This window comes from Vidua chalybeata, chromosome 3 (genome assembly GCF_026979565.1).
Source record: "Vidua chalybeata isolate OUT-0048 chromosome 3, bVidCha1 merged haplotype, whole genome shotgun sequence".
In the NCBI taxonomy this organism is placed as follows: domain Eukaryota; kingdom Metazoa; phylum Chordata; class Aves; order Passeriformes; family Viduidae; genus Vidua; species Vidua chalybeata.
Window position 1 is genome coordinate 21290038 of NC_071532.1, and position 16510 is coordinate 21306547.

At 39.4% G+C, this 16510-nt stretch overlaps 1 protein-coding gene across 3 annotated transcripts in view; it reads right to left on the reverse strand.

Moving 5' to 3' along the window:
* Positions 1 to 16510, reverse strand: part of TTC7A (tetratricopeptide repeat domain 7A) — a 167028-nt gene that overhangs the window by 86526 nt on the left and 63992 nt on the right. For all 3 annotated transcript variants that reach the window (XM_053937117.1, XM_053937116.1, XM_053937118.1), the window contains 4 exons: positions 15973 to 16090; positions 10035 to 10092; positions 6621 to 6693; positions 38 to 198 (listed from right to left, as the gene is read on the reverse strand). In XM_053937117.1, the coding sequence (XP_053793092.1) occupies positions 38 to 198; positions 6621 to 6693; positions 10035 to 10092; positions 15973 to 16090 (410 nt within the window). The remainder of the gene's footprint in view (positions 1 to 37; positions 199 to 6620; positions 6694 to 10034; positions 10093 to 15972; positions 16091 to 16510) is intronic.

A 16510-nucleotide genomic window follows, 5' to 3' on the forward strand; every position in this document is an offset into this window, starting at 1 on the left:
CCTGACTGGATGTATGGTACCGGGCAACAACTCTTACCTAAAGCTTTCTGGGTATTCAACAACAGCCATGTTGATAACATCCAGTGCATGCTGATAGTGCTTCTGAGCTGAAAAGAGGAGGGCCAGTAGATGAAGCGAATTCATGTCATCTTTGCACAGCTGCAGGGCTTCTTGAAGATGGTCTATAGCATCTGAAATCTAGAAGGAGATGAGGTAGAAATAACAAGAGAACACATCAGTCTTTCAGTCCCACATTATACCTCAAAAATAATAACAAATAGAGTAAACAGAAATTCTGAAGAAGTTCTGCTTATGCACCTTCTACTATCAAAACAGGATGCCAAAACTAACAGACTGCACTGCTTGAATAAAACCCACACATTCCAGAGAAAGAAGTCTGCAGCATTACTAAATCACTACTTATAAACAAGAGCAGCAGACCTGATCCAATCAACCCTCCCATCCTTTGGCATGGTGATTCTATGATGAAAACATATCCACCACAGATGCCCAACTCTCAGCTCCATTTTCTAGGATGGGTGGCTGGCTCTTCACCTGGGGGTGAGCATTGCACATTTATCCTGTATTTTGTCTCTCGTAATGGCTGTACAAAGCCTTTCATGATTTGGATCAAGAACATTAAAATTAAGTTTGAATGTTCAAGGGTAAAAGAGTCAAGATTTAAAATGCTGTCAGAAAAAGAAATATATTTGCAAGCAGCGATGTAAAGAGCAGTACTGACAGTCAGAGCAGCAGTATGTTATTAGAACCAAGTCTCACTTGTGCAGAAAACTTAACATCTCTAATGAATGCAAGTCTATCACATGCTCTTTGTGATCCAGTACACTATTTTAGGCTATCTGTTCAAAAGGGAATTTCTTAGCAGATTTTCTTTCATTTGTTTACTGGTAAGTTTTATGTAGAGGATTTTCTGTAAGATTCTCTAGTGTCTGAAATTACTGTTACATAAATTATTTCATTTCTGTGGCTCTGGAAATCTGCAGAAAACAAAGCATAAAAGTGTATAAATTTCTTTTCCTCATGTATGCTTTCCTGCTCCTTCTCTTAATGGATGGAGAATGTAGTTCCTTCTTTTCTACTATGAGAACTTCCCACCTAGCAAAGCTTTACAGACACTGTTCTACCCTGGCATACCACCAGTGCCAAATTCCCACCGCCCCCACAGACTTCTCTCAAATACGAGTAGCACATAACTAAGGAAAGCAACAATGACACTGCCTGCAGCTACAACAGAGGTTGTTGATTATCTAGGTCCCAGGTATCCTTCTGGGAGCAGTATATATATTCTGTTCATAGGACAACTTCATCCTAATGTCCAAGTGACATTTCTCTCTTGCTGTGCATGAGCCATGGTAGTTAACTACTGTATCACTGGTGACTCCATGCAAGCCTGGAGATCAGTGTGACTGCTCCAGACATAACCCCAAACTGGCATCTGGCCCACAGCGTCAAAACTGCTGAATGTCCTGGCTTGGATTCAGGCTGGGATACATGACTGACTGCTCAGCTTTAATGAATTACTGCTTGTCAGTGGAGCTACTTTAACCACATGTGTTATTAAAGCCTACTGCAAAGGTAAACACCTTGGCTTAATCACCCATGTTCCCTCAGCAGTTTACTAGAACACATTTTCATACAATGTAAAAATTCTAGCAATGACAAGACAACTTGGAGCCAGGACCAGACAATGGTGGGCCCAGATTTACCTGTCCACAAAGTCTGTCAGTAGATATACCAGAGGTATATAAATTTGACTTGCTAAAACAAAGCTGCTGTCAAGACTTCTTGCACTCAGGACTAAAAACCCTTTCTATTGCTTTCTATTTCTCTGTCTCAGAGCTGCACGAGTATTCATAAAGAAAATACAAGTTTGGGGAAAAGTTCATTAGAAGAAAAAGAAAACCTGCAAATCAAACAACTGGAGGAGACTTGGAGCAACCTGTTCCAGATGATCCTGCTTTGAGCAAGTATTGAACTGGGTGATCACTAAAGGTCCTCTTCAAACTATTCTATGATTAAGACTTGGGAAGGGAATCCTAATTTGCTAGTATGAATCAGGCAAAGAATAACACTTGCAACTAATGCCTTTACTGAGGGACTTCAAAACTGTAGGGGTACTTGACCTTACTCGTGTGCGAATATGCAAATTGAGACTTTGTTTTACGTGTTGAAAGTTACTTAGGATCAAACTGCAGGTAGGTCCATACCCCTAACAGAGGCTGGCCAGCCAAGAACTTCTCTGACTCTGTTGCAACATACATGAAACAGAGCAGCAAAAAAAAGTGAGTTGTGGTCACTCCTGCAAACCTGTGTCTGCTAGACACGCAGCCACATAGTGCTGAAAGAAATGTAATCTAAAGTGATCCTGTTCTGTAGCATGGGGCCTGCAATGGTTACATCTCATTTTAGCGCTTCCCTCTAGTACCATCAGAGTCACAGGCAATGGCTGGCTTTGAAAATTAATCATGTTTCCCTGGCACCTAATTTATTAACTTGAGTCCAAAAACACTCCTTAGTGCTGTAAGACCATTAGTAGCCTACACAGTACTGCTGCATAATTAGAAACAGTGGACAAAAATAATATGAACTCTATGCCTTTACAGAAAGCATTATGTGAAACAACAACCTGCAACAGACCACATGCAATGAAATACAAACTAAATTTCTAGATCAACAAAAGCAAGATATTTGGCAGCAGTCAACACAAACTTCTTTAGAAAGATGTATTTTTATTTAAGTAACTATTTAATTTGAGAAAGATGGAAGCTGATGGCACCCAGAAACATCAGGGCTTTATCAGAGGCAGGCTGTCAGTTTAAAATTCCCTACAAGTACTGCACTTTAAAATAATCTTATTTCAGCTGGACTGCAAGTCTATGTAGGGCCTACAATTAGAAGAAGTTACAGTTCCCTGATTTATCATTCTGTTAACAAATATACCACATGTTTTGCATGGCACACAGGTATTTTCACATCACACTGATTAGGAAGCAAAGATGCTGCAGTAGGCCAGAAATAGCATCTTGCAGCACTACCGAAATAATGCCACAATATGGATTGTTTAGTCTGCCTCTTATGTAGTAGGACTTATTTCAATAATGCTATATGTCTCCTTAAAAACAATGCCAGTATGTCATAATTATAGGTATAAAAAGGAAAACAGAGTGAGTGTAAAAAATACTTCCTAACAGTGGAATGAACTTCGATATTTAAAATGTTAAATGAAATAGGAACCCTTAAGAGGAATTTTCAGGCCTTATAATTTCACATCAGTTGACAGTTACACTTAATTAACCATTACAACTACCCACTCCATCTCTTTTTATAGCATGGAAAGGAGAAAGTTTTACTGACTTGCAAGAGCTTCCATTGAAAACAGACTTGCTACAGCTCACAAGAACCTCAGGAAAGCAGGTATACATCTATGGGTTATTACTTAGTTCTTCCTATAAGCCAAGAACTTCTTCCAAGTTCTTGATCACCAGAACAATCTAGGCTAGGATGTAGGCAGAAAAGCAGCATGTTGCTGGTCAACAGAGCAGGCAATCTGGGAAAAAGACAGACCAGAACTACCTACATCCAAGCATCACTGAAAGAACCTCTTGAATACCTCCTAAAACAGAGCTCCTCTCTTTGGGCAGACAGCAGTCTCTCCTCCTTGAAACTAAACAAAAACTGGGTAAAACAGGTGAAATATTTTCTCTGGTCTCCTAACTGATGTTTATCTTAGCTGTACATCCAGACACTTGGGAAGGAAGTGTTTTCTGGATAGTGCCACTTGAAACTTGAGGTCTGTTGGAAGTCCACAGGAAACTGGTGAGACTTACAGCGTTCAGCTGCTGACCCTTAGCCATCTTTCCCTTCCCATTTTCATTAAAAGAAAGGTTAGATCTAATCAAGTATTAAAATGGCATGATGCTTATATATGTTGTTTTTACATATTCAATACTGATTTACATGGCAGTCAAGGTCACAAACACCACCACCCCCAAAAAAAGCAGATTCAACACTTAAAACTAACAAGAGTGCTGCTGACTCTAGAGAGTCATTTCCATAGAAACTGGTCTGCTTTTTAAAAAACAAGGCAATGCATTAAAATCAGTGAGCTTTAAAATGTTCATTCTACCTTGGTTTTGCTGATCCAAGTGCTGTTACCACAGAAACAGGAGAAGCAGCTGAACCAGCTACTGCGAGTTGGGAGCTACAAGTCTCATTTGTCACTGGGCTTGGCCAGCTGCCAGCCAGGCACTGCAGGTGGATATATCCACTGCAGCAGGTACAGACCTTGGCCTCCTGGTACTTCAGCTCAGGGGGAAAACCAGACTGAGAGACCCTCCTTACACAACAGGTTATTCTACACTGTGTTTGGCTGAAAAATCCACTAAAACACTCTGGGGTTGATGTAGACCCTCCAAAAGTCTTCCCAGCGACTCCAGTGGTCTTTAAGACACACACACACACATAAAAAGCTCATTATCATAATTTTTATTTTGGTTGCTGGTGGTTTCCAATGCCAACTCTGCATGAACTTTTATAACCATTCCTTCTCTGTCACATCCTCATCTCATGTCAGAGGGATGCTTATGTTTTTCCATTTCCCCTTTGCCTTGCCCAGTGGTGACAGAGACAAGTGCTATTGGAAATATTCTACAGCCATCCAAGGAAGATGAATTGCTCCAGCTTTGCTTGGCACTCTACTGGTCAGCTGCCTCTCTTGATTAGTTCCATGAAAACACTCTCTTATCTATGCAAGCTGATAGCTGTATTTTTCAATGCTGGGTACAGTTACCTCATTTATTGACTCTGACTATGGAAACAAAAAGGCCTATTTGTTGAGAAAAACATTCCGGTTTATTATAACCTACTATGCAGAAAAGGCCTGATTTATTGGTATTATAGCACTGCCTGATGAAAGCCCCAACTGTGATGTTTAATAGTTAATGCAATCTATCAAAAAAGATATCATTTATCTTTCAGTTAATCAGAAAGAGAATATATTACTTTAAATAATTAAGGATATTAAAAATGCATTACCAAATGTTTATCATTAAGTAAACTGGCAAAAGAAGAGTAGGATATTTTACAGCAGTCTAAAAATAAAGATGTCTCAGGTATCTCCTCTCTGTCCAAGTATGCATTAAAGATTTATATCTCACTTGATGGGAGAAGAGCAGGAGCACCATCGCAGGGGTCAGGCTGACACTATATAATACACTGAGATCACGCAGCTGTGGGAGCAGAGGCAACTGGCACAACCTCAAGGATGAAAACACACAGGTGAACTAGACAAAAGAGGAAAGTGAACATGGGGACAAGAGACTGAATGGAAGAACAGGAGGGAAGGGAAATGAAGCAACAAGAGAGATGAAACAACACTGCAAAGACAGGCTACAACCAGAAAAAAAAAGAAAGGGTAATGAGTTAAAATGCCAGTAACAGTGAAAATAACAAAAAAAAACAATGACCACAAAAATCTTCACTTTATTTTTCAGGATAGCAGCTGAAAAGCTGTAATGCTTTACTCGTGGCAAGCAGAAGAGGCAGCAAATCAGACCATCTCCCTACAAGGCAAAAGCTGTGAGAGAAAAAAGGGTAGCTGGGTGTTTTTTAATGAAAGACCCTGAGCAAACTGCATCATAAAGTGGCCAGTAGGCAGATGGGAAAGTTAAATAAGCCATTTTAATTATCCTTTCTTATTGCAGGCTCACAGCACACTGCTCTCATTATGAAAGGGTTACAAAAGTGACATTATCAAGAGGGTGCTCTCTTGGAACAATTAGTTTAACCTAATGAACACACAACTCGCCTAATTATCTCAGGAAAGTAAGAAATACCCAACTGTTCAACTCCGTAGTGTAGACTAAGGAGAGAAAACTGCAGCAAGCAGAAGGCCTGCCAAAGAAAGAAACTACAATGATGAAATTTCAAATCTAGCTAGAGAGGTATTTAAAAAACAGAAGCTGCTCCAATAAGGACTTAAACTTTTAAACAGAAAGGACAAAGAAATACAACACCCCAGTTTAAAGAAAAAGGGGCAGAAAAATAAAGCACAGCCCAAGTGTTTGGGGATTTTTTCTGAGAGGCAGTACAGAGCATTTTTTGATCAGCTTCATTTTTATGAGTTAACACCTGCAGCAGCATTCAAATGCCAACTAATCCCACTCGCTGCAGAGCTCCAGCACACGCCAAAGCCTCGCGTCAAACGTGCCCAAGTTTGGAATAAAGCAATCCCAGCGTGCGATCTGGCACGATACGGAACCAGGCATAACGGGAGAGCCTCTGGAGCGGCCTGCAGCGGGACACAGCGAGACACCAGGGAACGGGAATAAACACAACTCGCTCATCCCACACACACAGGGTTGTTCCAATACTGCTCAGGAGTTAGAGCTGAACACATTCCCTAGGGAAGGCCACTCCACATACTACAGAATTATTATTTTTAGAATAAGAATTAAAAAATATTTTATATAAACATATGTAAAATGTTACAGGTTACAATGCAGGAAGGAAGGGACACTGTTTAGCAAGCCTGGGTCTTGTTCAACTGGATTGTCCTTCCACCCTCCTATGACTCAGTGATTTCCAAATATTCCACATACCTGTCTGACAAGAGCCAGCTGCAGTGACAGGTAGAGGATGATTTGGTGATCTTCGGGCGCCAGGTCATGTGCTCTTTAAGGATGACCACATAAGACAAAAAGAAAAGTGACTGTTAGATTGCACTTTGCAGAACTCCTTCACCATGAGTCACACAAGCACAGAACAAAACCCAGTCTTCCCCCACATAAAACTAGTCTAGTAATGGGAGAACACACTGAAACTAGACAAAAAGCAGAACAGTGCTGGCATGGCTAAGCCAGAACACCAGGAAAAAGTATGAGAAACACAGCTGCCAGGATGTTATACAAGTTACATGATCCTTTATTAAATGCCACTTAATATACTGGAACCTAGATAACTAATATGGAAAAAGTAGCTCATAACAAACCTATCAAAGCATTATTTTAAGTAATTCAGGTGATAGACATAGTTGTCTAACTTGTTCCTATACTGCCACTTTTCAAACATTAAGACAGGATTAGATTAGCACTGAAAAAGTAGTCACTTTTTTTTTCAGCATGTAGAGAACTAAAGATCTATGACACAAGCTGGTGCTCAAACATACAAAGCATTCTCCAGCCTGCAGCATCTAGCTAAATTTTTGACAGCAAACTCCTAATTTGGAAAAGGAAGACACTGAGGGAGGAATGATTTGACAACAGGAGCTGCACCTGGACCACCACCAAGGCCCTTACTTGTCAAGCTTGGACTCTGAGATACTACCTTCCAGCCCACAGCAGGCACTACACTGAAGTGAAGCCTTGGCTAGAGAAGGTTACAGTGTCTCTAGAACCAGTTGTGCAGGCCCTTAATAAACTCTTGTACAAGGCAGGGAACAGGGATGGACAACCTGGGCAGAACTGTCCCCTCTCAGACTATGCTAGGCACGAAATTGCAGTCTGAATTCGCTAGCCTGTGGAGAAACCATTAACCAAGGCAATGATGGGATAGTGTCTTGGGGAACCCAGTCTAGGAGGAAAGGTGGGGCAGCAGCTCGTGCCACCTGGCAGCCCACTCCAGGAACCAGTGGATTTTCCCCTTGTGACTCACAAAGCTCACTCATAGCTCTGCAGCACAGGGAAGTCATTTCACATGGGAGAAATGGGGAAAAGGAAAGTCCCTCATAGCCAATTAACATTTCTGACCTCTTTCTGGGCTGCATTCCAGGACACCAGGGAAATGTGCACCTGCATTGCCAGGCCCAAAGTGAGCACAATTAATGTCCTTATGAGGGAGAAACAACAAGCTGACAACACTGGTGGTTAAAACCCATGCCAAAACTATTGATTTGCTACTAATAAGTTACAATAAAAGGATTCCTTCAGGAAACAAACCACACACCATTTTAACAGCAATTTTCAAATACCATCTTGGTCTATGAGCAAGAAGATTTTTGAAGCTGATTTTTATAACTAATGGTTCTAGAACAAATTAAGTTAGTATGGACTGAATATGTCCTGTAACTCTGTAACTCAAGGTGGCACTCAAGTGTTCTGAAGCAATGCCAAAGGCATCAATGTGCAATTAGTACAGGTGAGTCACTAATTTCTCCTTCCACTTCAAAAAACACAAAAGATTCCCAAACCCAAATAGCCACAACTCCCCCACCAAAAAAATCCCCAACCCCCAAAAAATTGCGACAAACAACAAAACTCCAGAAGCTAGAACCCAGCTATGACCTCAGGTGTTAGACAGGGTGAGCCAACTCTTTACAAAGTGTCTCTTGTGAAACCTTCAGCAGCCTCTCCAGTAATAAAAAACAGGGGAAAGTTCACAGAGTGTAGCAGATGAGATTAATGGTGCTTTTGGAAAGAAACAAAAGATTGTTACTTTACTGCTCCTTTTCCTCAGAAGGAATTAGGAGAACATGTGGTGCTATCTTCCAGCTGAAAAGGCGCCTTGCAAAGATGACTACAGGCCAAATCATGGCCTGAGAGATCATATATGTTCTTCAAAAAAAGGCAAAAAACAAGGAAGGTACAAAAAGGAAGGAAACCAAACTAGTAAGCAGCTCATTGTCACATTCCTGTTGGCTGATGTTTGAGTAACTGATGTTTGGCTAGAAGCTTGTCTGCCTCCTAGGTAGAGTTAAGATACCATGAAAACAAGTCACAGCCAATGGGAAAAGTCAAAGGATTTAAAAAAAAAAAAAAAAAAAAAGGAAGTTTAAAAGCACCACAATTCCATAAAATTGGTCAGCAGTTAATACGTGACACTGGAGTCCACAATCTAGTGTGACTTAAAAGTAAAAGTACACTCATCAAAATAGTGAATGAGTAAATGGCTTTTAAAAGTTTTCTCTCTTAGACCTCCATAAAATAAATACCCAGAATTTTATCTATGGTTTCAGTTCTTGCACTCACTACAAAACCAGTGTAGAACAAACATGTTGGGCTCCTTCTTGGTCAGCATCAGCAAAATGGGTAAGATCCTTTAACTTTGTTCAAACTGTTAAACCTGTACTTTGACATACCAGAGATCTCCAGTGTTCTTCATTTATGTAATTATGACCACAATAAACTCAGAATTAGATACTTCAGCCCAAGATTGAGACTACATAAGCTTCCATTTAATTGCTATTTATAGTCTGTAGGCATCTACATTTACAGCAGGTTGTAAATTGTGAATGTAATTGTACAAATGTAAGTAACTGCCTGAACACCACCCAGTGTATTTCGGGTGGTGTAATTTAATCATAACAGGGTCAGGAAGCTCACACATTACCTCTCTACCCCATAGAATGGACAAAAAAGGGTTTTAAATCAAGCAGTTGTACTTGAGGTCTCAAGTGTAGTTGCACAAGAGTGTAATTCACAGTTGCTTCCAGGGTGGAGCCACTGTATCAGTTTTCCCCAAAAATATAGGGATGAAGGAGAGGTGAGTGGTGCCTACTTTGTACCGCTAGCTCTGGAACCTCCTCTTCCAACAACAGCTCAAGTAAACACTCATTAGGACAGCAATTATTCTCTCCCTTAGGTGCACCGGTGCCAGGTCACCCCATAGCTGCCTACACCCTGATGGTGGAGGTACTTTTCCCACCATGACAGAAATAGGATTTTAAGCCTGCTTCACACAGGAATTGAGACAAAATTAGTTTTCCATGTTTGCCAGCTGGCATCATGTGAGGAAGCTGCATATCCCAGAACTGTAGATCTCACTGCAGCTAATTTGGAGCTAAGATTTTTTTTTTTCTGTAAGGTGGCAGAACAGTATTCTTACCTTGGATATTCAATCAAATAATCACTGCATTTAGCCATCACAAAAATGGTTTTGACAGACTACTGCTGAAATCTAACAAACTGTTTTCAAACTTTCCAGCATGGAAGCCTTACACAGAGGAAAAAGAAACATAAAAAATTTTCTGAATTAATGAAAAACATGCACAAAGCAAGTATCTGCAAAATTTTACTCACCTCTCCAAAGTCTGAAGTGCTTTCTTGTTTAATTCGTCCTGAGTGCTCTTTAGAGTAGCTGTAGGACAAGATACAATGCCATTTAAGCATTAATTCAATGTTTTAGATAAATGTATAGAGTATTTCAAATTGGGAGCACAAACACTATAGAAATCTCTGTGTGTTTGTGCATGCACTCATTTTAACATGAATTCTCAAATTCATTTTTATTAAAGATTATTTTAAGTTCTTTGTTTGAAACACTGAAGCATTTTTTATTCACATATGCCACTGAAGGGGGCTCGGAGAAGGGGTCAAACACTAACTACATACCAAGAAGGTAACACATCCTCAGCCAGACTGCTGCAAATGCTACAAGCAGTAACCTGCATCACATTCTGACTCAGGTACATACTGCCCCCACCACCATCTTCATGTAGGATGGTGCTGCAGGTTGAACAGGGAACATCAGCAGCCAAACTTACAGCTCTTAACAATACACCACCATCTTTGAGACCACAACAGACTTTTAGGTTACTTCAGATGTGGCATTAGCCACTAATGCCCTTCTTCCATGCCTCTAATTGCTTGACTAATGGATCCTGCCCATTACACACACGTATCAATGCATAAATTAATTCCTACCTAAAACCAGAAAAGGAAGAGAAGACTCAAGCTCTTGTTATACCTGGGTATAAGATATCATCATCAAGATCAACAGGAACAGAGGAAGAGCTTAAAGGAACATGGCTTTCTCAGATCCAAAACATCTGGAAACCTAGTGATGGCTTTTAGAAATGCACTGGCTGTCTTGTTCTGGTTCTTAGGTTTTCAGATTTTGCATAGCAGTTGTTTCTTGTTCTGCCTATCCTGAAATCGAGAGCTACTGATCAACAGTGTAAGGAAATCATGAGTAGTTAATCCATCAGCAAACATCACCCTTGAATGTATCTGATTTGATACATCAAGTCAGTGTATGCTCTAAAATAGAAAGCTACTAAGTAGTATATAATAATGTAACAAACCCAGTGAAATTCAAGTATTCTTAGAAGTTATTAACAAGAAAAGAGAGTGTTAACAAGAAACAGAGTGTTCTTCTGCAAGACCTGCAAAGGTAACCAGTTTCTTTGCATTCTGCAATATGCCAGTGAGTGAAATTTTGTAAGCAAATTATTTGCTGCAATAGCTATAGTGATCAGACCTTTTTTATTTCTACATCTTCCAACAGCTCTTCAGAACACCAGGTTCATTTGGGAGGAACAGCAATCTTCAGGATTTCCTATTCATAAAGATCAGAACTTGCTTAGGCCACAAAACCTACAGTAGCTTTAAATCAGGCTGCAAAATACTGGATAAAGGTAACAAAGGAAGAAAATTTGGAAAAAAAAATTAAAGAACCAAGATTGATATAAACAAAAATACTTGAGGAGACATTGGAAAGGATTTGATCATACCTATAAGCATCCCTACAGAAAAAAAAAATCTGACATTCTTTTTCTCATGGAAACTACCATTCTTTAAGTTACAGAGCAATTTTGAAGATGTCACACAATAAGAAAGACTGAAAGAAATGTTACCATTTGTCCCTCAAATCAAACACCAAATGGAAAAGCTAGAACTTCGAGCTTCCACCTGTTAAGATATTTGACTAATGTTCAGCTTGTAGTTAGAAAGAACACAAAATATGTTGTGGAAATGATGTGATTACCCTACAACTAGTCAGCTTTGCCTCTGCATTACTGGGAAACAGCATGTGACTCCCATCTCCCACAATATGGACTGCATCTTCAGCTATCACAGAGTTGGAATGCTATGTGCAGCTCTGGCATCCACAACATAAGACATGGTTCTATTGGAACAAATCCAAAAAGGGCCATGAAAATGGTTGGAGGGCTGGAAGACACCTCCTACACAGAAAAGCTGAGAGAATTGGGGTTTTTCAACCTGGAGAAGGGTCAAGGGAGGCCTTACTGCACCCTCTTAATACTTTAAGAGGATTTTTAAGAGAGAGAGTTATTTTTTACCAGGTCCTAAAATGATAGGACAAGGGGTAATGGTTTTAAACTAGAAGAGGGAAAATTTAGATTATATACAGGAAGAAATTCTTTACTGGGAGGGTGGCAAGTCTCTGAAACAGACTGCCCAAAGATGTTGCAGATGCCCTACCCCTGAACTATTCAAAGAAATCTGCAACCCACTTGAATCACTGAGGAGCTCTCACTTCAGACAAACAAAAGCTGGCAGTAAGGAAACAAAACCTGGTGGGTCTGATTAAATTTTTAAAAATTGTGCTCCATTCTCCCAGGCCAATGGCACCAAAGAATTTTTTCAGTCCCTACCCAACCTTACTTTCTGTGAGCATGGCTGCTGCAGTTCCATCAACTAAAACAAAATATGACTTATTACTTAGATTAAAATAAGCTGCAAAAGCAGTCTGACCAATGGGAGAGTGGCACAGGGGGGGTTTCTGTAATCTGTAAGACAGTACTTTTGCAAATGTCACTTGAGCAGCCCAAGATTTATTTTCTGAAGCACTCTAGGTTTTCAAAGGAGCTTCAGCCTTACTAAAATTCAACAGGACCTTCAGCAATATTTTGGTACCTAATACAAAGCTCTGGAATCATATTTGAAAACAAAGGAGGACAAGTTCTGTCTTAGTAAAAGCAGTTAGAGCACAGTAGGAGTAGTGAATGCATGGAACGAAACACAGTACTGAGGATCAGAATCAACTGTACAAACATGGGGACAGGAATCTAGTTCTAATCTTGTCCAATGGATTGAGCACCCATTAGCAGCTGAAGCACAGTCAGGTCTATTTATGTAAAACATTTGTTTTGTGGGAAAGAATTCTGTTTGTAATGTGCAAAACTGTTCCATTATGTGAATCACAATGTTAAGAAGTGGGGATGACAGATAAATGGACTTCATAAATAAATTTCTGATCCAAACTAAAACACTAACATGCATGCACCCTTTTGCAAATATGACTGTTTCAGAAACTATTCCCTTGTGTTAAGACATCTAATATGGCACAACATACAGTTTTAGCACCCAGAATTATTATTAAAGATTGCATGCACTGTTATTTCCAAAAGCAAAGATTGTAAGTTTGTTCTCTAATAATTTATTCACTTCTTAGTGAACAAATGTGTGGGGGGCTTAACATGAACCAGCGTTGTCAGTACACTGACTGTTTGTAAAATCCACAAACACTGATAGAATGTGTTTCTAATTCAGTCCCTGATCCATGACCTTCTACCAAAATTCTAAATGAAAACAGAGATACAGCACACCCATCCTGGGGAAAAAAAAAAAAGTGGGACTGTTAAACCTACAAATATTTCACAATTTGTGAAGTGGTGATGTGAGGTAAGAACAGCACTTGTATTTCACAATACATTCTCAACCTAGTCTTTCCTCTTCAGCCTTTCATAAATTCATCTCACCTTTCCCTGTCATCAGTGAATTCTTCACCAGACCTAATGGAAGAAAAGTTGACAATACAGTTTATGTCAAAACTGAAAGTGTGAGAAGAAGAGGAATGGTTTGCTGTTGGCATTGACCCATTGGAAACTGATCTGCAGAAAATGGACATTAACTATGCACAGGAGACTTGGGCTTCTACGACTGAGGCAAAAGTGTAAAAGTGCCAATGACTTCTTCTGAGGACACATCTTTCAGCTACTTCAATGAAACTTATTTCAAGAAACATGTAATTAAACATTAAGAATAAGGAAGCTTTCCAGCATAAGTTTCAGGAAATCTTACTTCCTATGGGAGCTTTTTGCAAATCACAAAGAAAAGGCTTTAATACAACTCCTCAGTGCCTTTGTCACACAGAAGGAGAAATAATTACTAAAATCTTGTATTAAATAAGAAAGTCTAATTTGGATGGAAGGCTGAAAGCTTTAGAAGGCAATTCGTCAAATGTCTCTGAAACACTTAGTATTGAAAATACTAATTGACTGAAAGTCATCTCAACTAGAAAGTTACAGGAATCTCATATATATACACACATAGATGTTTGACTTGTCTGCATATGTCAGTAAGAACTGGTATAAATACAATGATAAACAAGATTGACAATATGAGGCATGATTACATTACAGAACTGCTGTCTTTCAGCATGTTCTAGCTTTGTTTCCTCACTGTCATATGCTATTTTTTAACAATGCTAATGAAAAATGTCTTGCTAGTGCAAATTTGACATTTTCCTAAGAAACACAGTTCCATATTCATGACCATCATACGTATGCTTTTGAAGGACTTAATCCATTTTATTAAAATATAATCTGCAAAATGGAAATATACTCATCCTACTTCCCTCCAATAACTGAATAACTTGTCCTGCTGCCTTTAAGGCTAGAGATATGGTGAGAAGGCAGATATATTCTGGTCTTTCAAAACATAAATCAGAGGCTAATCTGAAAATAATGCAAGGCAGTTGTTGGGAAGATTTGTTTGTTTTACATTAAAAAGGACACAATATTGAACTAGTCTCTTGAAAACTCAAGAGATTTCCAGAAAAAGAGTTTCCAACTCACATTTTGTTGTGCCAAAATATTTTTAGAGTTAGAGTACAGTACATGCCTCTCCATTCTTTAGAAACCACCTTCTTTTCACTCTGAAGTTTACAAAGAGATCATAAGGGGCTGACACAGAAAACCTACTATCCCTGAAACTAGCCTATGGGATCTTGTATAGCTTTATAACAGTTTAAACAACGTCTAGGCAAAATGCCTTAAAAACTAGGCTGTTAAGCAGAACTCTATTCCTAGTGGACTAAAAATATATATGTACAACAAAGTTCAGGCTAGGAAGGACATACTTTTTGACATGAACTTTCTAGGGAGAACTACTCTGAGGCAGAGAAATAGAGAACTGGAGAGAGCTGCAGTGCCTCAGCCTCCATGATGAAAAGTAGTTCTCAGAACAGCTGATCAGATATGGCTGGCTGAAAAACTACACCAACTTGTGCTACTGAAGAGCACAAGAACACTTTCTCACACACATGCCTTGCAGAATTCTGGTGCAAGTTGCAAGGCCTGCATATTCCATGACAACATGATAGAATAATTTTAGCTTTGATTCAGGCTTCTTTGCTGAAGAAGTTGGTTTGTTTCTTGTGGAACCTCTATGACAGAAAAACCATTGGTTGCATGAGGGCAGGACTGCCAAAATGATTAGGAAACACACCAGCTCAGCCATTATTCAAAGAAAATGTGTTAAAATATATGTTCTGTATGTTAGAAGTCACAGAATAAACAAAGACTGTTCCCACCTGTGGGCTTGATGAGGGTCAGAGCTAGCACTCTCCCAAACACTTCAAGCCCTTCTAACTACAAAGCACCATATCTGCAGGAGCCCCTTGTCCACTCATCGAAGATCCAAGTAAGCAGCGTGAAAATAAAATACTTCTTACATTCAGTGGTCTGTTTCTAGTCAACATCCACATGTACCAAGGAGGTAGATATTTTTATCTTGTTTACTTCTAAGTAAAAGAAACGATATCACAGAGAGGTTGAATCTCTGTGGGGAATCAGTATCATGCCAGGAACTGAAGTGAGGCGTTTCTGACTCCAGTTCTTGGATTTTATTTCTTTATGATTTATGAGTGGGTGACAAAAATATGAAAAGAGATGGAAAGTTTAACTTTTTGTTGTGTAAATTAAGTGAAAATAATGTATTACAAATATTCAAGTAAAGCATACCAAGCATTGTCAGCTATACTCAGATTATCACCCTCTAAGTAATGACCTGCATTTCTTCCTTTACCTAATAACTTCACTTTTATTACCAGAGAAGACAGTTCTCTGAGCATGTGAACAGTTCCCATTTATCTTGTGATCTGATTGCTTTTGATGTCTAGTCAGCACTGAAGGCAGATTTTCTAATAAATTACCAGAAGCCTTTGAACAAATGCTCTCCATATAACACACTTGATGAACAAGTAACTCACCATCAGTAGCCTGAAGGCTGTATGTCAGGCCCAGTGCCAGGTAACCCTTTGCTAGGGACTCTCCAGCATCCTCACCCAGGTCTATCACCATTTTAGCAAAGTGTTCTCCTTCTTCCAGCTGCAAAAGAGGTAGGTTGAGACTTACAGGCATTTCCTCCATATTTGCTCCAATAAAGTTTACCATTAGGCTTACCCGTAAATGATCTGAGAGCCATTCACACAAGGGCTTTCAGTGATCCCAGTGAACACTCATAAAAAGGAGAATGTAGAAGTTCAGATTAGCAGATCTTGGTGCACATGCTGCACAGTTTTGAGAAAAGTTTGGGTTTTGCACCCCAGACTCTTTCCAGATGTTTAAATTAATCAAGGACATAATCTTATTTTATAATTTCCTTCAGGCACACTTCAATCATGCAGCCTTAAATGCAAATGCTGGACCAGCTGGACTACTTCTGTGCTATCCTAGTTGGGCATTGAAAGGTCTAACAGTTTTCTTCCTTCAAAGGAAGACCATGCAGTTTTGTTATCTGATTTTTTT